Source organism: Mytilus californianus, unplaced genomic scaffold, assembly GCF_021869535.1.
Source record: "Mytilus californianus isolate M0D057914Y unplaced genomic scaffold, xbMytCali1.0.p SCAF_4, whole genome shotgun sequence".
NCBI classification, from domain to species: Eukaryota; Metazoa; Mollusca; class Bivalvia; order Mytilida; family Mytilidae; genus Mytilus; species Mytilus californianus.
In genome coordinates, this window is record NW_026262690.1 from 64247216 (window position 1) to 64274092 (window position 26877).

At 31.2% G+C, this 26877-nt stretch overlaps 3 protein-coding genes and 1 long non-coding RNA gene across 5 annotated transcripts; 3 read left to right on the plus strand and 1 right to left on the minus strand.

Moving 5' to 3' along the window:
* The first annotated feature begins 1047 nt into the window (after positions 1–1047).
* LOC127738329 (cdc42 homolog) lies at positions 1048–2215 on the plus strand. Its single transcript, XM_052249531.1, has 2 exons — positions 1048–1303; positions 1468–2215. The coding sequence occupies exons 1-2, from the start codon at positions 1121–1123 to the stop codon at positions 1837–1839; spliced, it is 555 nt and encodes a 184-aa protein (XP_052105491.1). The 5' UTR covers positions 1048–1120; the 3' UTR covers positions 1840–2215.
* Positions 2216–10829: 8614 nt separating this feature from the next.
* LOC127738330 (cdc42 homolog) lies at positions 10830–11993 on the plus strand. The gene is made up of 2 exons (XM_052249533.1): positions 10830–11083; positions 11247–11993. Exons 1-2 carry the CDS (start codon positions 10901–10903, stop codon positions 11616–11618), a joined length of 555 nt encoding a protein of 184 aa, XP_052105493.1. The 5' UTR covers positions 10830–10900; the 3' UTR covers positions 11619–11993.
* A 5664-nt stretch (positions 11994–17657) lies between these two features.
* Positions 17658–18873, plus strand: LOC127738331 (cdc42 homolog). Its single transcript, XM_052249534.1, has 2 exons — positions 17658–17879; positions 18122–18873. The coding sequence occupies exons 1-2, from the start codon at positions 17697–17699 to the stop codon at positions 18491–18493; spliced, it is 555 nt and encodes a 184-aa protein (XP_052105494.1). The 5' UTR covers positions 17658–17696; the 3' UTR covers positions 18494–18873.
* A 1810-nt stretch (positions 18874–20683) lies between these two features.
* LOC127738339 (uncharacterized) lies at positions 20684–26164 on the minus strand. Of its 2 annotated transcripts, XR_008000010.1 has the most exons (3): positions 25604–26123; positions 21658–21976; positions 20684–21490 (listed from the first exon to the last, which is right to left on the minus strand). It is a non-coding gene; the product is annotated as an uncharacterized LOC127738339 (long non-coding RNA). The 2 variants fall into 2 exon arrangements; XR_008000009.1 differs by having other exon boundaries at positions 21658–26164.
* Between the last annotated feature and the right edge of the window lie 713 nt (positions 26165–26877).

Here is a 26877-nt window from a genome sequence, read left to right on the forward strand (position 1 = left end):
CCAACTGGACGCCTCATGTTACTCCCAATGTAATATCTCTTTTGGGAATATGTTTCTTTGTTCAAAATCAAAACAATCCATTTGATATCTTTCTGTGTGCCTGATACGATCAAAAGCAAGTTTACAATGAAAAGATACCCACTCGATGATTGGAGTGTACGCAAAAATGTGTATTCACTATAGTAAGGGAGTAATTATTTTTGAACATATGAATTGTTTATAAAAAAAATTTCATCTGTTGCTTGGGCATTTTTGTCTAGAGTTTGAATATTTAAGATTATATTCTAGATTCAAAGGCTTCCTGATATATGTGGCATTTGACAATATAATCTTCGTAACTATTTAAAGTGGCAATAAAGAGTCTTTGTCGTACTCATTAAATGTAAAATTATCTTCTGTTGATTACTTTTTCAAATCGTGAATGTGCAATAGATTATAAGGAAGACAGTTAAGGATCTGATGAAAATGAAATATAAAAATATTTATTAGAACATCTTCAAGTAATAGTTTTTTCCTGATTTGAAAGGGTTTTCACTTTCGACAATATATTGTGATTCTAAATAAAAGCATACGGCATGTGAAGACCTATCTTTTGATACATATAATTATAAAGTCATGAATTGTCAAAAATCTGTTATATTTTTCAAACTACATAATAAAATAGTATCCAGTTTTGTGTTTCCCTTTTTCCTTAATGCATTGCGTACTGGTAATGTACAATGTTTTACTGCATCGAGTTTACTAACTATCAAATATCAAAACAAAGAAAAATAGAAAACATCATAATATTCAATTACATGAAGTTAACAAAGAATTGTTTCCTTTTAGCTAAAATGCGAGAGAAAAAAATCTAAAAATAAAACAACAAAAAAGTTTCATATTTCAGCCACAAACAGCGAGAGAGTTATCTAGGTTGAAACACTTGGGGGTATATTTGATCACACAGGGTTGCCAATTATAAACAATGGAATCTTCACTTAGTAGGAGATCTTTATTATCAATGGAATTACCCAGGCAAACGACTCGGGATCTATAAAAGGGCTGGAGATTTTACATTTGGCATAACACTTTTCTACTTACTTATCAAACATTCAAAGTTTTTAAAAAGAAATTGGAAAGCATGGTTTGCTACGAGAACACTGTTTCCTGTGCCGTTGTTGGTGATGGAATGATTGGCAAGACATGCCTTGCTAAAAGATTTGCCGGAAGCCAATTCTCAGACAAGTATGTTGCTACAGTTGCAGAAACATCCACTGGATCTGTGTCTGCTTACGGTGACAAATACAGCGTCAATATCTATGAGGTAAATATCTATTTTTTTATAAAAAAAAGTATTTGTAATTAGTTAATAATGAATAAAATGAAATATATTTAATGAGAAATTTAAAACCAATTTAAGCATTTTCATCAAACTAAATATCCACAATATTATCAAATTACTTATGATTTTTCTCTTTATCTTTTCAGCATGAAGATCAATCAGCAAGATCCAAAACAATTACAGAATCTGATGTCATTGTTGTATGCTACAGTGCAGTTGACAAAGAATCATTTGAAAACGTCAAATCTTTTTGGATTCCACTTGTCAGAAAGCTCAGTAAGAAGAAACCAATTGTTTTAGTTGCTACCCATAGTGACATGCGTGATGAAAATAATACCGACCATGTGTCAGACTCTGAAGGACAAAACTTTATGAAATCAATAAATGCTGACTATTACAACAAATGTTCTGCTGCTACAAATGAGGGAGTAAAGAATGTCTTCGAAAGTGTCGTCTTCGCCGCTATTAGATATAGAAAAAAGAAAACCAATGTGCTGAAACGTGTTTTCGCACGATGAACTTGAACTTATCTCTGCCCTGAGATAAACCTATATTTTACACATCTTGAAATGTGTTTAGAATAGCAAAAAACTTGCTGTAAAAAGACTTTGAGATAGAGAGTTGGAGATGGAATGTACCACTGGTGTACATTCCTAAGACGGATTCAAATACCGCTGTCGCATAACAGTGATTGAGATGGAGAATAAGTAGTTCCGGTGATGTTCAAGGACACAAACTTACAAAAACAATATGAAATTAGTCATGTTGATGAACTAAAAGAGAAAATAACTAATTTAGAGAAAAGACACAAACAATACTTGTATATTATTGTAAAAATAATAACAGTTATTACTCTAATTTATGTTGTAAAAATAAATTATATAACATGAAAAATATTTGTTCTGTTAACCATTTACTTATAATATATTGAAGAGATGACATGTAAAAGTTGATATAATCAGTAAACTTTTGATACAAATCATAGGAAATATAAAAATAAGAAGATGTGGTATGTTTGCCATTGAGACAGCTCTCCACAAGAGACCAAATGACAAAAAAATTAACAACTATAGGTCATGGTACGGCCTTCAACAATCAGTAAAACACATACCACATAGTCAGCTATAAAAGGCCCCGTATACATTTTGAAACAAAATAACAATGTTACTGGGTAACACGTTTTAATTCAAAAGAAAATAAGAAAATCATTGGATACATCAAATCGATAAAGGAGAGACATCATCAAGAATACTCATAAAAAAGACGAAGAGACAGGCAAAAGTACACAAAAAAAAAAAAACTACAGATTAAAATAAAGGTTATGAGGTGATGGTAAACGTTTGTGCTCCAAATGGCAAAGCAATTCCTGTCAATATCCACTAGTTTTTTTTATAATGCTCGAATTAATGCACACTTTCAACACAAGTTTTAAATTCATTTAAATTTTTTCAACACCTATATCTGTTCATGTATTAGGCATAACAAAGAGATAAAAGATGCAAAGCGGAAATTAAAAACGCATAAGCGGATGAAAACTGACAACGTCATGGCAAAAACTAACAAATGACAAATAGACAAACAACAAATCAAACCATTACATAGAAAACTAAAGAGTGAGCAACACTAACCCCGCCAAAAACTGGGGGTAATCTCGAGTTATGTTTATCCGACTTATATCAGTCCTTCATCTGTCTGTGCCTACCTGGTTCTAGGGATACTTCTAATGACATTGGTTTACTTTTAATTTATCTTACGTTTGTGAAGTCAAATATAAGTGATTGTGCTCATTCAAAATCATGAAATCTTTATTGTGGACAAAATCTCCTTAAAAGCGAAAACATTTTGATATGAATTAATAAGTATGTGCCCTTTTGAAATGGAAAATTCGATGTTTGGGAAGCTGAAATCAACATGTTTTGTCTCTAAATGTAAACGAAAGAAATGAAAAAACCGCATGCCTTTTACAGAATTTAAGTTGATCTCTTGTTTCTTCTATTGTTTCACCAATATCTCCTGCAAAATGACTAATCTACTGTTTGTACATTCGCATGTATGTGATCGTATTAGTCCCCTTGAGTTCTACCTATTTGACCATTTCACTGCTTGTGGTTGGTAAATTGATATTAATTTTTTTCATTCCATTTTTAGTTGGTATAGTTGACACTTTTGTTTACTTTAAATATCATATATTCAAACTGTTTACAAACTTAAGCGGTAGTACAAGTATTGACAAACAAATCAAAATTCTCTCTTTTTTTAACTAACTACTAGATACTAGTTATTTCTGTTTAACCATGTTTATTTAAAGATAGGTTGTATAAAATGTGTTAAATATATGTTAACACAATCAAATCCACAAAGTAAAGACAGATCCGAGAAACAAAAATAATCCTTATGAAGATATTCATAGTAAGCTATCATAATTTTTATATATCAGTTTTAACAGTAATTATAAGAAAAAATGGGAATGAAAATAAAAGAAAAAAGCAGGTGTATAGCAATAACAAACCATATTTCTTTAGAAAATACCAGATCAAACGGCAGTTCAGAAAGCACAGATAAACCAACGATTTATCATCATTTACAATATCAAAGCCCAAGGTTAAACTCAGTTCCTACTTCACTAATGGCACATGTTGTGTTGCTCAAGATAGGTCATTATAAGTCATAAATGCTGGAAAGAATATGGAATCACGACTACGAAAAATAAATTATGTCTGGCGTCAACAATGGACTCTTATTTATAAGCAGCAAAAAACATTCTATCAATGAAATCTTAAGACTCTTATTTTTAAGCAGCAAAAACCTTCTATCAATGAAATCTTAAGCTTTTTTGTTGTTTTTTTTTTGGGGGGGGACCCAAGCCATTTAACTAAAATTCTCCATGCAGTTACTGCTATGTTGCTATTTAAAGATGAAAAGATTCTACGGGGAAAATGTCTTTCTTTGTCAATAAGGTTTGTTCAAGGTCAATGACTCCATGTGAAAGTCAGGAAATGATGCCGACTTTCGTCATCGGTGGTACTTTAAATTCTTAGTTCAATTACGATATAGAAGAACTTCGATGATAATGTTATCTTCTTTTCAGTTATCATGAAAAGACCCTGTATGGAGTAAGCCTCAACAAAACGGAAAGGAAAGGAGTAAAGATAATTCTAATAGGAATTTCGATTCCCGTTTAAAAACACGTTGGTCAAAAGAATAAATGTATATGTCAAAACATTATATATACTGTCATCATTTTCCATGTTTCTCAACTTCTTTCTTCTATCTTGAAAAGCAGCACAGTGGACTGTTCTGTAAATTAACCGACAATATCCTTTTCCGTTTTGTGAAATTTCTTACTGAGTCTGGATTTGCATGCCACATGTGTCCTGCATAGCAGAAGATCCTTAGCGTGTAAACGCATTGGTCTCGTTTAATTTTGTAATTCATTTGATACTCTAAAATGTTTTTTTTTTTTAATCTTAATTTTTGCATTCAAAATGGATTTACGCGTTTTGATCACCAGTAAACTACTGCTGCTACCTTTCCTTATAACTTTAACTATGACGAAAACGCGTAACATCTAGTAGGCTAGAAAAGAGTCCATATATATAACAAAATGTGACACATTTCAAAGGAAATAAATAACGGCACGATGTTATGTAACGTAGTTTAAACTGTACGAAATTCATTAAAAATGGGAAGGGATGATTATGTAGGGCCAGCATTAATAAAACAGCAACCAAAATTCAGACATAATAGACGTATTTACACTTGTATGCAAACTTGTCCGCCATTACGTAAAATCACACAGGTTCCCGTAAACTTTGACATCATAATTCAAAACATTTGACGTCACAATTAAAAACTGATTGTTGTCTGACGTCAAAGGGTGATTCGGAATAGATCTAAGGTCATTCGGAGACAAAATATAGCTAAATACCAAAAGTGTAAATACGTTTATAGACATCTGGAGGTCACCCCAACGCCTTCGATGTCAAAGTCAAACCACTAAGCTCTTTCTGTTTAGCCTCTTTAGCAAATAATGTCCAGCAGATAAAATTGAACAACCCGTAATCATGGGGCAATAAACCAAAAAAGCCAAAAAGAGCCTATGGTCATTCAATCAACTAGGAATTTCTCAAGGCTAACACTAACCTTCTAATACGAACACGTTATCTATTATAAAAAAATAATGGTAGACATCAAGTACTATGCAAACTGGGTCATATACCAATAAGTAGATTATATGCTATTTTTCAGGAGTGTGATAAAATTTCATTTTTTAGCCCGTTGTATGAATACATCCGTATTATTACAGCCTTTTGTCATCACAGGCTGTTTCCTATTATCGATGAACCTGAAAATCATAAAAGGCATTTTCTTAAATTAAAATATATAAATAGAGGTATTGATTTTATTTACTTATCTAGTATATTCAATGACTCTACCATCTATAGCCAAATACCTCCATATTTTGATAAGACAGAACCACCTATTATTTCGTATTCTTATAAAAAAAACCAGCAGAAGTTTGATTTTTAATCATACGTCAGTTACATCAGACGTCAATATAGAATATAATGCTCCTTCCACTTGAGACTGTGAAACATCTAGTTTTAGATATGTTCCCTATGGTCATGTCATTCCAGGAGACCCCAACATCGCCGAAGACCGTTATGTTAAAACTTTTCTTAAGAAAGGACCTAAATATCGTCCTCCATCTATAATAGATTGGAAACATTGTCGTCAGATCATTAAAGACGCTTTGTCTGCCTACTGTAAAAATTGGTGTAAAAGTCTAAAATCTGATAAAAAATCTCTAGACAGTTATTTGAATAACATTATGAAAACTGTTGATATTCGTATATCTCATTTTGAAAACAATTCTGAAATTAATAGTAGTGTCAATGATATACCCATTTCTAGAATAAAAAATAAACTCCGAGTACTCGCAAAGCGGTTTGTGTTCGTACCGCAGACAAGGCAGCCAATACTATACGGAAGTTCTCCAAAACGAAATTATCAATTCGTCTACATTCAGTTCCGAACGCTCCACAGAGAGTCAAATTGTAAACAAGCATATCACTGCCACTACCCAGCTTAAAGCCTTTTCCGAGAATTTGAAAGTCCCGACTATGTACTGGTTACCTAAATTACACAAACAACCATTTGAATTCCGTTTCATCTCCGCATCTAGTAAGTGTTCTACTACTAATCTGTCAGTGCTTCTAACTACCTCCCTTACTACTATCAAAGAACTTGTAATTAACTTTCATAAAGCTTATCAAAATAATGGTATTAATTATTTTTGGAGTGTTAAAAATTCCTTAGAGGTTTTGGATAAAATACGTGTTTTATGGTCCTTTTAATTCTGTTAACAGTTATGATTGTTCTACTCTCTACACTACACTTTAATATAATCTTATCAAGAAATAATTTTAATATTCAATTAAATGGTCTTTTGAAAAATCTCATTACAAATTTATTTGCTGTAACTCGTTTAAAGCCTTTTTCTGTAACGAAAAAGGAAAGTATGCTAGATACAATTACTGGAAATGTGAAGATATGATTGAAGCTTTAAATTTTCTCCTGGACAACATATATGTACATTTCGGCGATAAAGTGTATCGACAGGTAGTAGGTATTCCTATGGGCACTAACTGAGCCCCTTTAATAACAGATTTATTCCTTATTGCTATGAATCTCAGTTTATGACCGAACTCAGTAAAGACACGTCATTGTTACATTTGGTTGATACATTCAACAATACCTACCGTTATCTTGATGATATTTTTTCGTTAAATAATCCAGAGTTCTCTAAATATACTACCGAAATTTACCCAAAGGAACTTACTTTAAATAAATCTAACATAAACAGCAGTAGTTGTCCTTTTCTAGATTTAGACATTTCAATTTCTAAAGGGAAAATCCATACTAAAATTTACGACAAAAGAGACGATTTTTCTTTCCCTATTGTTAATTTTCCTTTTTTAGACGGCGATGTTCCTTTGGCTCCATCATACGGTGTTTATATATCCCAACTCGTTCGTTATGCCCATGTGTGTAGCGTTGTCATAGATTTTAACGAACGTAATCAATACATCACTGGTGAATTATTAAGTCAGGTATTTCGTTACCATAAATTACATTAAACTTTTTCTAGATTCTTTCATAGATATTTAAGTAAATTTGGCTGTACCTGTAGAAAACTTATTAAAAACAGAATTTCACATCCTAAATTTTACGGTAATATTGTACTAAAAGCGCGGAAAACACTATGTGATCCGTGTAAACTCATCGAACTTTTAAACAAACTCATACCGCATCTTCTTATATCTATTTTTAGTAAAGGTTATCTTACCAATGTTGTAATAAGATCTTTGAATTCCTGGGATGTGTTTTAGTTGATTTTAGTCTATGATGCATGATTTTTTATTATTAATTGTTTTTGGCTTTTAACTAGCTTTCAGTAACTGCGAGTACTCTCAAATCGTACTTCCGTGTTAATTTGACCTGTTTATACAATTTGTAATGCATTTTTGTTATTTAATGTTTACTTATCTAGTGTTATATCTCGTCTCACTATTTTTAATATTTTCCACCTTTGATAAGTGTTTGGTATGACGCTAAATTTTCACTTCTGTTCTCGTACTTTGAACAACAAAATTATTTATTTTGTAAAAAATATTTCCGTACTCCATGTATACCTTACAACAAAATTATTTTTATTTACCTGTGTACGTCATTTTATTTGGTGGCATTTTGTCCAAGGTTATGGTTGTCTTTCTGATATTGTTTTACATCTAACCTCCTTGTTTTATTAATTTTGTATTTACATTGTGTCATAGATCAAATTTATTCGTTCAGTGTATGTTCACTTGTTTTTGTTAATATGTCTTTTGATTGAGGTAAGCCATTTCAGTTAATATTTTATAGTGTGTCTTTCTATGGTGTGATGTTACACTATTGTTTCAGGTTAGGGCGAAGGTGGGCGCTTATTAAAACGTTTAAACCCGCTGCATTTTTTTTGCACCTGTCCTAAGTCAGGAACCTGTTGTTCAGTGATTGTCGTTTGTTGATGTGTTCATAAGTGTTTCTCGTTTCTCGTTTTTTATATAGATTAGACCGTTGGTTTTCCTGTTTGAATGGTTTTATACTAGTCATTTTTGGGGCCCTTTATAGCTTGCTGTTCGGTGTGAGCCAAGGCTCCGTGTTGAAGGCCGTACTTTGATCTATAATGGTTTACTTTTACAAATTGTGACTTGGATGGAGAGTTGTCTCATTGGCACTCATACCACATCTTCTTATATCTACAAATAAACAGCAAAACAGCAAAAAGTATATGTTGGTTATATTTATTTATGCATTTACTGTGAAAATATGTTTTTAGTATTTCAGTTCATTTGCCACATATTTAATTTCTCCAGTGATTGGATTAATTGTTCAATGAGGAACGACATATCACAGATAATGATATGTACTAGTATTGATAAATTCTTCCTTTCTCTGATTCTGAATCGTTTCCACAATTGATATTCCAATCCTAATGTGTCTAATCGACTAATTTGGCGGCAAAGGAAGAATATTTTAACCCTTACCTGTTGTGTTTAGTCCTTTATCAATTTTTGTAATGTTGTCCAGAATAACCATTTTGCTTATATTCAGTATGTCATTATCATTGGAAATAAACAAAATACATAAAGCCAGAATATACATTAAGGTCCAAGTTCATTTCGATTGAAATACTAACCAATTGCAGCTTCAAAGGATGACATTGAATTTCCTGTTTTCATTAAATCGGCAATGACCGTTCCAAAAAAGGTACACAATCCACTTGAAACTATATTTAGAGCCTATTAACATCAACCCGTCAGCAGTTAATGTAAAATAAAACCTACTATAAATTCAAATAAACTATAATTCGAAAAAAATATTTGAATTTTACTGCAAGCAAATGAACCGCATGACAACATAGATAACAGATATGAGAAATTGAAAATTATTTTCACGCAATTATATATTTAAAACATTGTCTACAATAAGCAAATAAAGTCATAAAGTCATGTTTAAATCAATGGATAAAACCCAATCGAAGAAAAAAAAATATATGTCTACTGTATCACTTCTTCACTGCAAGGTTCCTTATTTTAATATTCGAATTTTAACATTTTCGTTAGTTTTATATCCAAATCATCGAGGAATAAATTTGATGAATTTATATTTACATCTCCACATTCATTGTAGCATTTTTATTAAGCACAATAGACTTTTGGAAATACACTTGTTAATCCAAATAATGACATACAAATGTCTTCCGAACTACGTTCTTAGAAAAACTGTTTTTTTGGAATAAAAAGGCAAAATGTTTAAAGCTTTTTATATAGAAGAAATCAAGTTTCAGTACATGTAAATATCACAATATACCCCTTATCTTGACAATATTACCACCTGGACGCCTCATGTTACTCCCATTGTAATATCTCTGTAGGAAATATGTTTCTTTGTTCAAAGTCAAAACAATACATTTGATAGCTTTCTGTGTGCCTGATACGATCAAAAGTAAGATTACAAAGAGAAGATACCCACTCGAAGATTACAGTGTAAGCAACAATGTGTTTTCACTATAGTTAGGGAGTCATTATTTTTATATCATATGAATTGTTTATATAAAATATTTCATCTGTTGCTTGGGCATTTGTGGCCACAGTTCGAATATTCAAGATTATATTCTGTAGTCAAATGCTTCAAGATATATGTGGCATTTGACAATATAAAAAAATCTTCTAACTCGTAACTATTTCAGGTGGCAATAAAGAGACTTTGCCGTACTCATTAAATGTGAAATTATCTTCTGTTTATTACTTTTTCAAATCGTGAATGTGCAATAGATTATAAGGAAGACAGTTAAGGATCTAGTGAAAATGAAGTATAAAAATATTTAATAAAAACATCTTCAAGTAATAGTTTTTTCCTGGTTTGCAAGAGTTTTTAACTTTCGACAACATATTGTGATTCTGAATAAAAGCATGCGGCATGTGAAGACCCATCTTTTGATACATATAAAATCATGACTGTCAAATTTTAATTGTGAGTAATTAATCTGTTATATTTTTCAAACTACATTATAAAAGAGTATCTAGTTTTGTGTTTCCCTTTTTCCTTAATGCATTGCGTACTGGCACAGTACAATGTTTTACTGCATCGGGTTTACAAACTATCAAATATCAAAACAAAGAAAAATAGAAAACATCATAATATTCAATTACATGAAGTTAACAAAGAATTGTTTCCTTTTATCTAAAATGCGAGAGAAAAAAAAATCTAAAAATAAAACAATAAAAAAGTTTCATATTTCAGCCACAAACAGCGAGAGAGTTATCTAGGTTGAAACACTTGGGGGCATATTTGATCACACAGGGTTGCCAATTATAAACAATGGAATCTTCACTTAGTAGGAGATCTTTATTAACAATGGATTTACCCAGGCAAACAACTCGGGATCTATAAATGGGCTGAAGATTTTACATTTGGCATAACACTTTTCTACTTACTTATCAAACGTTCAAAGATTTTAAAAAGAAATTTGAAAGAATGGTTTGCTACGAGAACACTGTTTCCTGTGCCGTTGTTGGTGATGGAATGGTAGGCAAGACATGCCTTGCTAAAAGATTTGCTGGAAGCCAATTCTCAGACAAATATATTGCTACAGTTTCAGAAACATCAACTGGATCTGTATCTGCTTACGGTGACAAATACAGCGTCAATATTCATGAGGTAAATATCTTTTCATACAAAAAAAAGTTTTTGTAACTGATTAATTATAAATAGATTGATTTATATCAAATGATAAATTTGAAAACCAATTTGTGCTTTTTTACCAAACTAAATATCAACAGTATTATCAAATTACTTATGATTTTTCTCTTTATCTTTTCAGCTTGAAGATCAATCAGCAAGATCCAAAACAATAACAGCATCTGATGTCATAGTGGTATGCTACAGTGCAGTTGACAAAGAATCATTTGAAAACGTCAAATCTTTTTGGATTCCAATGGTCAGAAAACTCAATAAGAAGAAACCAATTGTTTTAGTCTCTACCCATAGTGACATGCGTGATGAAAATAATACCGACCATGTGTCAGACTCTGAAGGACAAAACTTTATGAAATCAATAAATGCTGACTATTACAACAAATGTTCTGCTGCTACAAATGAGGGAGTAAAGAATGTCTTCGAAAGTGTCGTCTGCGCCGCTATTAGATATAGAAAAAAGAAAACCAATGTGCTTAAACGTGTTTTCGCACGATGAACTTGAACTTATCTCTGCCCTGAGATAAACATATACTAAACACATCTTGAACTGTGTTCAGAAAAGCTAAATAGCTGTAAAAAGACTTTGAGATAGAAGGAGTTGGAGATGGAATGTACCACTGGTGTACATTTCAAAGACGGGTTGGAATACTGCTGTCGCATTACAGTGATTGAGATGGGAATAAATTGGTCCCGTGATGTTGAAGGACACAAACTTACAAAACAATATGAAATTAGTCATGATGATGAACTTAAAGAAAAAAACTTATAAAATTATGGTGAAAAGACACAAACAATACTTTTATATTATTGTAAAATAATAACTGTTATAACTTAATATATATTATAAAAATAAATTATCTTTTATGAAAAATTCTTGTTTTGTTACCTACAATACATTGAATGAATGACATGTAAAAAACAATGAAAAGTATGCATATTGAAACAAAATATCATTGTTACTGGGTAAAACTTTTCATTTGAAAGCAAAAAAGAACGTATCATTTGATAAAGGAGAGACAACATCACAAACTCTCAGAAGAAAATAAAAGCCGAAAAGACATGCAATAGACCACAAAAAAATAAAAAAAATATGCAGGTTATGGTAAACTTAGGTGTTCCCAATGATAAAGCTATTCCTAGGCATGATCCACTAGTTCTTTTAATGTTTAATCTAATTATGCAGTACACTTTCAACATGAGATTGTTAATTATGCAACTATTTTTTAACATCTTTGTCAAATGTTCATGTATTAGAAAAAAAAAAGATCCAGAAAATACAAAAGGTACATTAAACTGTCATAAGTCGAGAAGAAACTGACAACGCCATGATAAAAAAAAAACCAAAACAAACGAGAAAAAGACAAATAAGTCAACAAATCACTACATAGAAAACTAAAAACTGAGCAAAATGATCCCCACCAAAAAGCGGGTGATCTCGGTTTATGTTTATTCGACTTATATCAGTCCTTCATCTTTCTGTGTACACCTGGTTCTTCGGATACTTTTATTGACATTAGTATACTTTCGTCTTATCTTTAAGTCAAATATTAGTGAATGTGCTCATTCAAAATCATGAAATCTTTGTTGTGGACAAAATCTCTTTAGAAGCGATCAAAATTTAATTTTGACTGATAGCTATATGCCACTCCGAAATAGAAATTCGATGTTTTGAAAACTTAAATCATAACGTTTTGTATCCAAATTTCAATGAAAAAATGTTTCATCTAAATTGCATTAAAACAACAAATATGTTGTGAAAAATGCTTAAAACTGATTGCCTTTTACAGAACATAAGTTGATCGCTCTGTTTCTTCTATTGTTTGACAAATATCTCCTGCAAAGTGGCAATTCTATTGTTTATAAATTCGCATGTATGTAATCATAATAGCCCCATGGAGTTCTACCTATTTGACCATTTCACTGCTTGTGGTGTGTAAATTGATATTGTTTTATTTATTTCATTGTTAGTTTTGTACAGTTGATAATGTTGTTTACTTTTAGTATCATATACATAAAATGTAGACAATCTAAGTGCTAGTTCTATTATTTACAAACAAATAAAAGTTTTTTCTTTTTCAACTTATTACTAAATATTAATTATTTCTGTTTAATAGATATAAGAAGATGTGGTATGAGTGCCAATGAGACAACTCTCCATCATAACCATGTTTATTGGAGATAGGTTGTATAATGTGTTAAATATAAGTTAACAGAATCAAATACACAATGTAAAGGCAGATCCAAGAGACGAGAAATAAATATCCTCATAAAGATATTCATAGTGAGTTCTCAAAATTTTACATTAGTTTTAACAATAATCAAAAGGAAATAATGAGAAATAAAAAAAAAGAAAATAGGAAATGAGCTATAAAAATCATATGTCTTTAGAAAAAACGTGGCTCTAAAAAGAAAAAAATATTGCAGTTCAGAAAGCACACGATAGGTGATTATAAGTCATAAATGCAGAAAATATTTGGGATCACGGCTACAAAAATTAGAATATATTTGTCGTCGACAATGATTTCTTTTTTAAAGTAGCAGCAACCCTCTATCACTGAAATCTTAAGCTTTTTTGGCAAGACACAAGCCCTTTAATTCTATTTTAACTAAAAAAAAACTTAAATTTTCCATGTAGGTACTGCCTATGTTACTACATAAAGATGGAAAGATAACTATGTGAAAACTATCTGCGTTTTATCGATAAGGTTGGTTTAATGTCCACATGAAAGTGAGGATATGTTGCCAACCTTCTTCATCAGTGGTACTCTTAATTGTACGTTCAATTGGATATAGAGGAATTACAAGGATTAGGTTATTTTCTTTTCAGCTATATTGAAAATACCCTGTAAGGAGGAAGCCTCAACAAAACGTCAAAGAAGTGAATGCATTTAATTCTTATAGGAATTTAGATTCCCGTTTAAAAAAAAGACAAATTGTATAACTTAAATAACTATACATACTGTCATTATTTGCTATGTTTCACAGCCATCATTTAGCATCACCACCGGATATAGGTACCCCCGAAGCAAAGAAACAATGATAGCAAAAAGTACCTATTCTAATCCCCGTACAATAAACAACCATTCGCCGTACAATTTATCCGCTTTATTTACGAGAATTTTTCTGTGTAAACAATAGTTTATTTCGAAGTACAGTGTTGTTCAAGCTTAAATATGAAATACCTTGTTCTACGAAAACGTCAAATGAATAGTTGAAGGATGAATGTGTTTTTATCAAGTTTGAACTCGTCCCATGCTTCGTTGAAAAGGTACCCCTTATCAGATTCTGATGATTTGAAGAGAGAGAGAAAGCCAATTAAGGATCATACACAGCCCTAAATTGTAGCTACATTAGGAATCAGTATCACAAAACTGTATTCGTCAGCAAAACGTAGAATATAATAAAAACAAGAAGAATTTGACCCTACCTGACTTCACATTTGTTTTTTTCATCGCTCCGGGGGTACCTATACCCGTTGGTGATGCTACACTGTGTCAACTGACGAGGAACATGTTTGTCGGTTTTCCTTCTTAAAAATGAGTATAATGGTGAGATCTTTAAATTTACCGATAATATACCTTTCCGTTTTGTGAAATTTATTACTGAGTCTGGATTCGCATGGCAGATTATTCCTCCATAGCAAGAGACCCTTACCATGTTAACGCACCGGTCTCGTTTAAGTTTGTAATTCAATTGATACCTAAGGTGTGTTTTTTTTTATCTTGGTTTGAGTATTCAAAATAGATTTACGGGTTCTGAACATCAATAAACTACTGATGCTACCTTTCCCTATAGCTTTAACTATGATCAAAACGCATAATATCTAGTAAGTTAGAAAAAAGAACCCGTATGACAAAGTGAGAAACATTTCGAAGGAAAAAAAATAACGGCCTGATGTTATGTTTTCGTATATTAAACTGTATGAAGTTCATTGATGGAAAGGGAGAATTAAGTATGGCAAACCTCAATAAGACAGCAATCTAAGAAAGAAATTCAGTCAGAATAGACATTTAAAAGTAATCCCAAGGCCTTCGAAATGTCAAAGTCAGCACATTAAGCTCTTACTTCTTAGCCTCTTTAACAGTTAATTTCCAGTAAATAAAATGTAACAACCCATAATCACGGGACAATAAACCAAAAGGAACAAAAAGAGCCCCAAAGAGTGTTCGATAGGCTAAAGAACTAGGTTAATGTAGCAAATATACTGTCATTTTTGCACAATGGACTTGACTTTAAGTCGTAGGAAAATTTAAATAGACATTCGTCATTGAATCAGCTAGGAGTTTCTCAAGGCTAATATTTATTAACTAGTACTACCAATTAAACAGTAAAACAACAAAAGTACCTGTTAATTATATTTATTTATGCATTTACTGTGAAAAAATATATTTGGTATCTAATTTCATTTACCAAATTTTGTTTAACACCTGATACTATTCTCCTTTGATAGAATTGATTGTTTTCTGAGGAATGATATATCACAGATGATGATATGAATTGATAAATTCTTCCTTTCTCTGATTATGAGTCATTTCCACTATTGATATTCCAAATCCTAATGTGTATAATCGACTATTTTGGCGTCACGGAAGAATATTTTTTACCCTTACCTGTTGTGTTTAGTCCATTATCATTTTTTGTAATGAAGTTCAGAAGAACCAATTTTGCATAAATTTCAGTGTGTCAATGCAATTGCAAAAACACACATACATTGAATAAGGATATACATTATGACCCAAGTTCATTTTCCATTGAAATTCTAACCAATGCAGCTTTAAAGGGTGACATAAATTTTCTGTTTTCATTAAATTGGCAATGATCGTTCCAATAAAGGCACACAATACACTTAGACCTATTTCTAGAGCCCATTAACGCCAACACTTCAGCATTAAATGTAAAATTGAAGCCACTGTAAATTCAAAAAGAATTATATTTTTTTTTAAATAGTTGAATGTTACTGCAAGCAAATGTACCACAAGACAATTTAGATAACAAATATGAGAAATTAACAATTATTTTTCATGCATTGGATACATTTACAAAATTGTCTAGAATATGCGAATAAAGTCATAAAGTCATGTGGAAATCAATTGATAAAACCCAATTGAAGAAAAAAAATATGTGTACTGTATCACTTCTGCACTGTAAATTTCCTTATTTTAATGTTAAGAATATTAACATTTTTCGTTAGTTTTATATCCAAATCATCGAGAATTAATTTGATGAAATCATATTTACATCTCCAAATTCATTGTAGCATTTTAATTACGCACACACAAGACTGTACAAAATACACTTGTTAATCCAAAAAATGACATACAATTTACTTCCAAACTGCTTTCTTAGAGAAACTGTTTTTTTGGAATAAAAAAGCAAAATGTTAAAGCTTTATATATAGACGAAATCAAGTTCCATTACATATAAATATCATAAAATGCCCCTAATCTTGACAATATTACCACCTGGACGCCTCATGTTACTCCTATTGTAATATCTCAGTAGGGAATATGTTTCTTTGTTCAAAATCAAAACAATCCATTTGATAGCTTTCTGTGTGCCTGATACAATCATATAAAACAAAGGGAAGTTTACAATGAATAGATACCCACTCGATGTTTGAAGTGCAAGCCAAAATATGTATTAACTACTAGTATAGTAAGAGAGTCATCATTTTCATATTAATAAATTGTTTAAAGAAAATCTTTCATCTGTTGCTTAGGCATTTGTGTCCAAACTTCGAATATATTATTTCTTCTTTCATGACTATATTCTTGAGTCAAAGGCTTCTTGATAATCTTCCAATTCGTAACTATTCCAGATGGTAATAAAGAGACTTTGCCATACTCATTCACTGTAAAATCATCTACTGTTTTTTTACTATTTTCAAATCGTGAATGAGCAATAGATTATAAGGAGAACGTTTAAGCATCTAATAAAAATGAAATATAAAAATATTGAATAAAATTCTTAAAGTAATAAGTTTTTCCTGGTTTGCAAGGGTTTTCACCTTTGACAGCCTATTGTAATTTTTAATAAAAGCATGCGGTATGTGAAGACCCATCATTTGATGTATAAAAAAAATCAACTACAAACTTTACATATGAGTTATAAGTCTGATATATTTTTCCAAACTTCAGGATTAAAGAGTATCTAGTTTTGTGTTGGTTATACACAATGTTTTATTGCATCTAGTTCACAAACTATCAAATATCAAAACAAAGAAAACTAAACAACATCATAATATTCAATAACATGAAGTTAACAAAGAATTATTTCCTGTTAGCTAAAAATGCAAGAAAAAAATGCTAGAAATAAACAATAAAAAAGGTTCATATTTCGGCTACAAGCAGTGAGAGAGCTATCTAGGTTGAAACACTTGGGGGTATTTTTGATCACACAGGGTTGCCAATTATAAACAATGGAATCTTCACTTAGTAGGAGATCTTTATTAACAATGGATTTATCCAAGCAATAGACTCGGGATCTATAAAAGGGCTGAAGATTTTACATTTGGCATATCACTTTTCTACTTACTTCTAACAAACGAAAAGATTTTAAAAAGGAATTTGAAAACATGGTTTGCTACGAGAACACTGTTTCCTGTGCCGTTGTTGGTGATGGAATGGTTGGCAAGACTTGCCTTGCTAAAAGATTTGCTGGAGGCCAATTCTCAGACAAATATGTTGCTACAGTTGCAGAAACATCCACTGGATCTGTATCTGCGTACGGTGACAAATACAGCGTCAATATCTATGAGGTAAATATCTATCTTTTTAATAAAAAAAATGTATTTTTAATTCAGTAATTATGAATAGATGAAATGTGAAGTTTAAAACCAATTTTAAATTTTTCAACAACTAGATATCAAAAGTTAATTAATTAACTACTTATTGAATCATATTTTGAAAGACAAATATGAAACCAATGTTAGCTTTTTCCCGAATCTGAATATCCACATTATTATGAAATTACTTATGATTATTCTCTTTATCTTTTCAGCTTGAAGATCAATCATCAAGATCAAAAACAATAACAGAATCTGACGTCATTGTTGTGTGCTACAGTGCAGTTGACAAAGAATCATTTGAAAACGTCAAATCTTTTTGGATTCCAATGGTCAGAAAACTCAATAAGAAGAAACCAATTGTTTTAGTTGCTACACATAGTGACATGCGTGATGAAAATAATACCGACCATGTGTCAGACTCTGAAGGACAAAACTTCATGAAATCAATAAATGCTGACTATTACAACAAATGTTCTGCTGCTAAAAATGAGGGAGTAAAGAATGTCTTCGAAAGTGTCGTCTGCGCCGCTATTAGATATAGAAAAAAGAAAACCAATGTGCTTAAACGTGTTTTCGCACGATGAACTTGAACTTATCTCTGCCCGGAGATAAACCTATATTTTACACATCTTGAACTGTGTTTAGAATAGCAAAATACTTGCTGTAAAAAGACATTGAGATAGAAGGAGTTGGAGATGGAATGTACCACTGGTGTACATTCCAAAGACGGATTGAAATACTGCTGTCGCATTACAGTGATTGAAACGGAGAATAAGTAGTTCCCGTGCTGTTCAAGGACACAAACTTAAAAAACAATATGAAATCAGTTATGATGATGAACTTTAGGAGAACATAACTAATTTAGTGAAAAGACACAAGAATACTTGTATATTATTGTAAAAATAATAACAGATATTACTTTAATTCATGTTATAAAAAAAATAAATTATCTTACATAAAAAAATATTTGTTCTTTTAACTATGTACTTAATGAAGGAATGACATGTAAAAATTGATACAATTAGTAAACTTTTGATACAAATGGATGGAAAGTATACATTGTTAAACAAAATATAAATACTAGTGAGTAACACGTTTAAATCTAAAAGCAAATAAGAACACATCATGGGATACAACACATTGATAAAATAGAGACAACATCATGAATACTACTACTTAGGGGAAAAAAAGATGAAAAGACAAATAAAACTCCACAAAAAAATTACAGCGTAAAATAAAGGTTGAGGAGATAAAGTGATCGTGTATTGTCCCAATGGTTAAGCAATTTCTAGTCATTATCTACTAGTTTTTATCATGTTCAAATTAGTTGTACAGCACACTTTCAACGCTAGTTTTTAAATCATACAATTTCATACAATGTCAAATGTTCATGTATTAGGGATAAAAAAAGAGGAAAAAGATACGAAGCGGATATTCAAACCAATATTGTATAACAAAATACAACAATAGAAAACAAGATACAAAAAATATATTTCCTCAGATCAACGTAAAAAAAACAACATTGATTACAAGTATCACGTTAATAAAAATTATAAAGAGGCAACAACAAAGAGAGGCGAAAGATACAAAAAGGACATCCAAACTCACAATTCGAAAATAAAATGACAACGCCATGGCAAAAAAAGAAAAAAAAAACATGTCGTAAAATGTATCTTGTCTTATGGGGCTTGTATATCAGATTGATTAAAATAATATAGTATTTGAGGCATTTAGCAGTTTTCTATAAATAATACATATCACTTTGCAAAGATTACGTTGCTTTGTTATCGTGCGTTATAGAAGTGCACATAAACACTGAAGAACGGTAAAAATTTATACATGGACTTTTAAGAAAAATCTGGAGGAAACTCCTTCTTTCCATTTTCTGTTCAATATATAGAGAAATTGAACCAACAAATAACCACTGCGACAAGACGAGACAAGCATCTTACCTACACAAACACCTCTCGGTTGATATTTTTTGACAAAAGAACACACAACGTGATAATTTCAGCTTCCAAATTTCCAATTTTCTATTTCGGAGTGGTACTAGTACTTCATATTAAAGTTTGGTCGCTTCTAATGAGATTTTCACAACAAATATTTCATGATTTTTAATGAGCGCAATCACTGATATATGACTACACAAATGTAATATAAGATGAAAGTATACCCATGTCATTAAGGAATCCTGGTACAGACAGATAAAAGACTGATACAAGTCGGATAAACATAAGTTGAGATCACCCCCTATTTTTTGGTTAGGGTTCGTGTTGGTTAATCTCTAGGTTTCTATGCAATGTTTTGTTGACTTGTCTTTCTGTCTTTTGTTCGTTTTTTGCCATGTTGTTGTAAGTTTCTCCTCTAATTATAAGTTTTGAATATCCCCTTCGTATCCTTTGACTCTTTTTTAATTCCTAATTCATGAACATTTGACATTGGTCTTGAAAAAAATTGTATAATTTTAAAACTTGCGTTGAAAGTGTGCTGTACAACTAATTGAACATTATAAAAACTAGGACATCATGACTACGAATTTGTTTTATATGGGACCACACACGATAACTATAACCTCCTCAACCTTTATTTAACGCTGTAATTTTTTTGTGGACTTTTGTTTGTCTTTTCATCTTTTTCCCCCTGAGTAGTAGTATTCATGATGTTGTCTCTATTTTATCAATGTGTTGTATCTTAAGATGTGTTCTTATTTGCTTTTAGATTTAAACGTGTTACCCAATAGCATTTATATTTTGTTTAACAATGTATACTTTCCATCCATTTGGATAAAACATTTACTGATTGTAACAATTTTTACATGACATTCCTTCATTAAGTACAAAGTTAACAGAACAAATATTTTTTATGTAAGATAATTTTAAAGTAATTATTGTTATAATGTTTCCAATATCATACATGTATTGTTTGTGTCTTTTCACTAAATGAGTCCTTTTCTCTTTAAGTTCATCATCATAACTGATTTCATATTGTTTTTCTAAGTTTGTGCTCTTGAACATCACGGGAACTGCTTATTCTCCGTTACAATCACTGTAATGTGACAGCAGTATTTCAATCCGTCTTTGGAATGTACACCAGTGGTACATTCCATCTCCAACTCCTCCTATCTCAATGTCTTTTTACAGCAAGTATTTTGCTATTCTAAACACAGTTCAAGATGTGTAAAATATAGGTTTATCTCAGGGCAGAGATAAGTTCAAGTTCATCGTGCGAAAACACGTTTAAGCACATTGGTTTTCTTCTTTCTATGTCTAATAGACGACACTTTCGAAGACATTCTTTACTCCCTCATTTGTAGCAGCAGAACATTTGTTGTAATAGTCAGCATTTATTGATTTCATAAAGTTTTGTCCTTCAGAGTCTGATACATGGTCGGTATTATTTTCATCACGCATGTCACTATGGGTAGCGACTAAAACAATTGGTTTCTTCTTATTGAGTTTTCTGACCATTGGAATCCAAAAAGATTTGACGTTTTCAAATGATTCTTTGTCAACTGCACTGTAGCATACCACTATGACATCAGATTCTGTTATTGTTTTTGATCTTGCTGACTGATTTTCATGCTAAAAATATAAAGAAAACAATCATAAGTAAGTTGCTAATAATGTAGATATTAAGTTTCGTGAAAAAGCTAAGCTTGGTTTTAAATTTCTTATCTTTAATATTTCGATATATTTTTAACTTATCAATCACAAATATTATCTTTTTATATAAAAAGAAATATATTTACCTCATAGATATTGACGCTGTATTTGTCGCCGTAAGCAGACACAGATCCAGTGGACGTTTCTGCAACTGTAGCAACATATTTGTCTGAGAATTGGCTTCCAGCAAATCTTTTAGTAAGGCAGGTCTTTCCAACCATTCCATCACCAACAATGGCACAAGAAACAGTGTTCTGGTAGCAAACCATTTTGAGATATACTAAGATTGGTCCTCGTCAGTGTTATAAATCAACAAATGTGTTATGAAAAAAGCTTACAATCGCCTGCCTTTTATAGAACCCAAGTTGGTCGCTCCGTTTCCTCTATTGTTTGATAAGATATCTCCTGCAAAGTGACAATTCTATTGTTTTTAAATTCCCATAAATGTAATCACATTAGCCCCCTGGAGTTCTACCTATATGACTATTTCACTGCTTGTGGTGTGTAAATTGATATTGTTTTATTTATTTCATTGTTTGATAGTTTAGTTTCTAATTCTGTTTACAATTACATACTTGAACTGTTGATAATATTAGTGCTAGTACAAGTATCATTCACAAACATAAAAATTATATCTTTTGTAGTGATTGAACTTCTAAATACTAATAATTGTTGTTTTAAACATTCTTTCTTGTGATATTATTATGAAAGATACGTTAATATACACAAATTCTTATCACTACAAAAACCTTGTGTATACTCAGGTACTCTACAACGGTAATCATATTCTGCTCAACTTACGGGACCAATGGTGTTGCTCATGATAAACGAATACCAGCTGATAAGTCACATTCTGTGATGTTCTAATAGCGAGAAGACATTTAGAATCATGGCTATGACAATAATAATCTCGTTTAAATAAATTATTAGCCTGTTATCATTGATGAGTTCAATGAAATCACTGGGTCAATGCCACTGCTTGGCGTGAAATATCAATGATACGGTCAATTTCATTAAATGTTCTGCTCACTATTTTTTTTTAACGTGAAACACTTAGGATTTTCTACTCCAGTCATATGTCCGTATTTTTGGTTACATTTTCGTTATTTGGTTTTCTATGCCGTCAACATTCTTTTTGATAAGGCCTTCCAACTGATTTAATTCGAGCGCCACTCACGAGCCTTATGTAAACGAAACGCACGTCTGGCGTAACAAATTACAAGCATGGTATCCTTGAGGAGTTTTTTAGCAGCCTTCCTATATTTTAGATTCTTTTTACGTTAAAACTCAGACCCTTGTATATTGTATCAATTAAAGTTGTAGATACAAATTTCTTGTTTTACGAAAAATCTTTTAGAAGAACTATACTGATTTTAACCCCAAAAATTACCAAAGGAGATATCAACAAAAAACTAAACTTTTTGATCGCCATTTTATTAGTCGTATTCAGTTAATTGATATTTCAACAAAAATGAAATAAAAAGCAGATGTGGTATGAAAGCTAAGGAGACAACTATTAACCAGAGACCAAATATATTAGATGTAAATCAATACGCATCCGGTTTCACCCTTTTCCCCTTTTTCCCTAATGTGACCTACCGAATTAGACTTATCACCGGGTTTGTACTAACATGAGCTACACGACGGGTATCACATGTGAAGCGGGACCTACTTACCCTTCCGGAGCACCTGATATCACCCCAAGTTTTTTGGGAGGTTCGTGTTGCTCAGTCTTTAGTTTTCTATGTTGTTTTTTGTGTACTGTTGTTTGTCTGTTGGTCTTTTTCTTTTTAAGCCATGGCGTTGTAAGTTTATTTTCGACTTATGAGTTTGAATTTCCCTTTGGTATCTTTCGCCTAGCTTTTTCTCTTTCTTTGTGTTTTCAAAATATATTTATGAGTTTTGATAACTGTAAACTATTGTTGCCTCCTACTCAAAAAATTGAAAACAACACGTTCAATAATTCAATGCGTCCGAAGCGCCCCTCTGGGCCCACCCTCATCAGGAACGCCCAAAACCAAACATCCGAAATCAGGGGATGTACAAATACCAAAACAGCTGAAGAGCCAGACGACAAAAATACCCAAAAGAAATAGCCAAATCCATCCAAGGTCAACGACCTAAAATACGACCAAATACAAGTAAGTAAAGATTATTCTTAAAGATGAACTTTTGAAACTGATATGACACACACTCAAACAAAAGCAAGAGGTAAATGCATTTAAGTTATTATTTATCCAGAGATACTTGTGAATGTTTATTTTATGTTGAAATTGCAAATAAAGGGTCTTGAATATTGTTTTTCAATTTGATCGAATGATTCTAGAAAATTGCAGTGTTACCTTTTCAATTTAACCATGCCTAAATAGTAATTAAGTTCGTGTAAAATCAAAAAACAGAAATATCGCTATCATTGTACAATAAGTAAAAAACATGAATGGAACAGCAAAAGGAGTGTTCGATAGACATAAGAACTAAATAAATGGATTCTATTTAAGCCAAAATAAATAGTCAACCTACACATCATTTATTTTCATTATAATAATTCAAAAAGATTACTTATTTAGATGTGTTCGACGTCAATGTTTTTTTGTGAAATATTCAGACATCTTAAGTCAATGAATTTGCACATAAGTCTTAGGAAAACCTGAATTGTCATTTGGAATTTCGTTAACTAGGAATTTCTAGATGTCAACAATTCATTGTAAAAACGAACAATAATAATTATAATAGTCAAGGATACACAAAATAACTGTTGATTATCATTTTTCGTGTTTAGGGAGTAAAAATAGATAATTCTGAACCTTTTATAAATTAATATTTCCATTCCTATTCCTATTTCTATATTTTTACTCGACCATTCTGAGATTCCAAATATTCATCTACATTGTTCACTAGCGTATCAACGCTGAGGTTTGCGTTCGAGTGCTGAAAGTGGCGTTTAACATTAATAAATATATCAATATGTTAGCAAAGAAGGTTTTTTTTATGTCTTATGTTTTCTGTTTTTATCCCTTTATCATTTTTTTTTAAATTCAAAACAACACATTTAGCTTTAATTTCAGTTAGTCAATTTCATTGCAAATAAACAAATATGTAAAGCGAGAGTATACATTATGATACAGGTAAATTTTCAAACGAATTCAATCTCGGATGCAGTTGTTGATTACAATATTAAAAATATGAAAACTTGAAAGAGTAGGAAAACTTTGAATTGGTAACATAACACAGCATACATAAAACATTGTAATGGTATTCATATGTTTGTTGTCTTTTTTATCGAAAAAAAAATAGCCTATAAATACCTTTTTTCAATCCAGAGATATCAATAATTAGCCAAAAACATAAAATTCGGTTGATAAATAGAATTTAAATAACCAAAATATCTATTAAAATTTTATTATATGATAGTATCTAATAAATATAAAGTACCATTGAGCATTACAAATGGTTAACATTCAAGAGGAATGATAAGTTCATACAAAGTTACTCGGGCAATAAACATTATATCTTCAACATACATTGTCTGACATGGAAAAAAGGATAGAAAATACCAAGGGAACAATTTCAAACCAGTAGTCGCAAAAGACAGACAAACCCATGACAAAAACCACAACAGTTTAAGACTCTACACAGAAAATGAAACATGAACAGCATTTTAAAGAAGGCTGAACTCAGCAGTTTCTGTCCTGCAATGAGAATTATTTGAAATATAATATTTGTTCTTTATATGAACCATTAACCTTTTTGATATGTGAACTTTGACATTAGTGCCTGTACCAAGTCAGGTTATGGCAGTTGTTTTTACGCATATGCGTTCCTTTGGTTGATATATCCTAAAGTTGGATGTTGTCATGGTTCCCCGTTTTGAATTTACCCTGTAGTTCACCTAGAAAGCACCTTGTTCCTAATGTGCATAGAACATTTGTGTTATCAAACGCTTTTGAAAATTTCCAAATGCAGCTGAAAGAGGTAACACATTTTATCTGTTTTTCTTTTAAATGGAAATGAACATAACTAGAGAACACTCACATTTTAACCAGCCATTAGAACACATTAACACATAAATCTGCAATATCGCCGATAAGAATTCTAAATTGAGAACTGTTTAAATTTTACTGAATGCAAATACATCAAATAACAATTTTGAAAAAAACTATAAAAAATACATTGTTCTATCAATATGTATATTCAGCCTTAAACCATGTCAAAAACCAATTAATAAAATCCAATTTATGAAAATATCTGTCAACTGTTACACTTTTGCCGTTGAATAAAAAGAATATTTAAATACTTCCACTTTTATTATATCCAAAAACTTGACGCATTTAAATGTATATCACTACATTCCAACTAGCACTGTAATTACGCTCACAATTGTGTACAAAGAACACTTGCTTATAAAAAATTACATCAAATTTACTCCGAACTACGCTATTCGAGGCACTGGTTTTGAAATGAAAAAAAGCAAAATGTTTCATGCTTTTTATATAGAGGAAATGAAGTTGCTTATTATAGCAACTGTATATCCCATATGCTCCAAATCTTGACAATGTACTACCACCTGAACGCCTCATATTACTGCAATTATAATATCTCTGCAGGGAATAGATTCTTTTGTTCAAAATCAAAACAATAAATATGATACCTTTCTGTTGGCCTAATGTGTATATATTTTTCAAAACAAAGGCGAGTTTACAATGCATATTTACCCCCATAAAGATTGAAGAGTGTGCCGAAATGAATGAGCTGGAATATTTAGAGTACACATTTTTTGTATCAATGTATTGTTTATAAAAATTATAAAATCTGTGTAAAGGACACTTATGTCCTGAGTTCTATAAAATAGCTGTTCATGTATATTATTTCGTCCAAAGATTCCTCGTGGGTCTGTATATGGTCAATGACTATGTAAATATCCGATCCTATCCAATTCTTAACTATGTCCAATAGTAATCAATTGTCTCGGCTATAGTCATTTTATATTTGTGGTCACTTTTAACCTTATGGAAGTATGATAAAAAGTTATTCTTTACTCGATCTTAAACTGTTATCTAGTTTCCCTTGATGGTGTCAACTAGAACTAATCTGAATAGTTCTATGAAAGATTATTTTGACAGTTCTTGAGAGAGGTAGAACTTTCTAAACTATATCTGTTATTCACTTTTCCAAAAGGAAATACATAAATCTATCTTTTCAAATATCTTACTAAAATGTAATTACAATTTGCAAGAGTTGTCTCTTTGGTCAACAAAATGTAAAATGCGATGACCCACTGATGGCGTTAATTAAACATGAGTTACAAA

What these genes read in the sequence shown, in the direction of transcription:
- LOC127738330 (XM_052249533.1), top strand. Translation starts at nt 10,901, where the DNA reads ATGGTTTGCTACGAGAACACTGTTTCCTGTGCCGTTGTTGGTGATGGA. An exon ending in ACAGCGTCAATATTCATGAG is followed by an intron (nt 11,084 to 11,246) that starts GTAAATATCTTT and finishes TTATCTTTTCAG; the next exon opens with CTTGAAGATCAATCAGCAAG.
- LOC127738329 (XM_052249531.1), top strand. Translation starts at nt 1,121, where the DNA reads ATGGTTTGCTACGAGAACACTGTTTCCTGTGCCGTTGTTGGTGATGGA. An exon ending in ACAGCGTCAATATCTATGAG is followed by an intron (nt 1,304 to 1,467) that starts GTAAATATCTAT and finishes TTATCTTTTCAG; the next exon opens with CATGAAGATCAATCAGCAAG.
- LOC127738331 (XM_052249534.1), top strand. Translation starts at nt 17,697, where the DNA reads ATGGTTTGCTACGAGAACACTGTTTCCTGTGCCGTTGTTGGTGATGGA. An exon ending in ACAGCGTCAATATCTATGAG is followed by an intron (nt 17,880 to 18,121) that starts GTAAATATCTAT and finishes TTATCTTTTCAG; the next exon opens with CTTGAAGATCAATCATCAAG.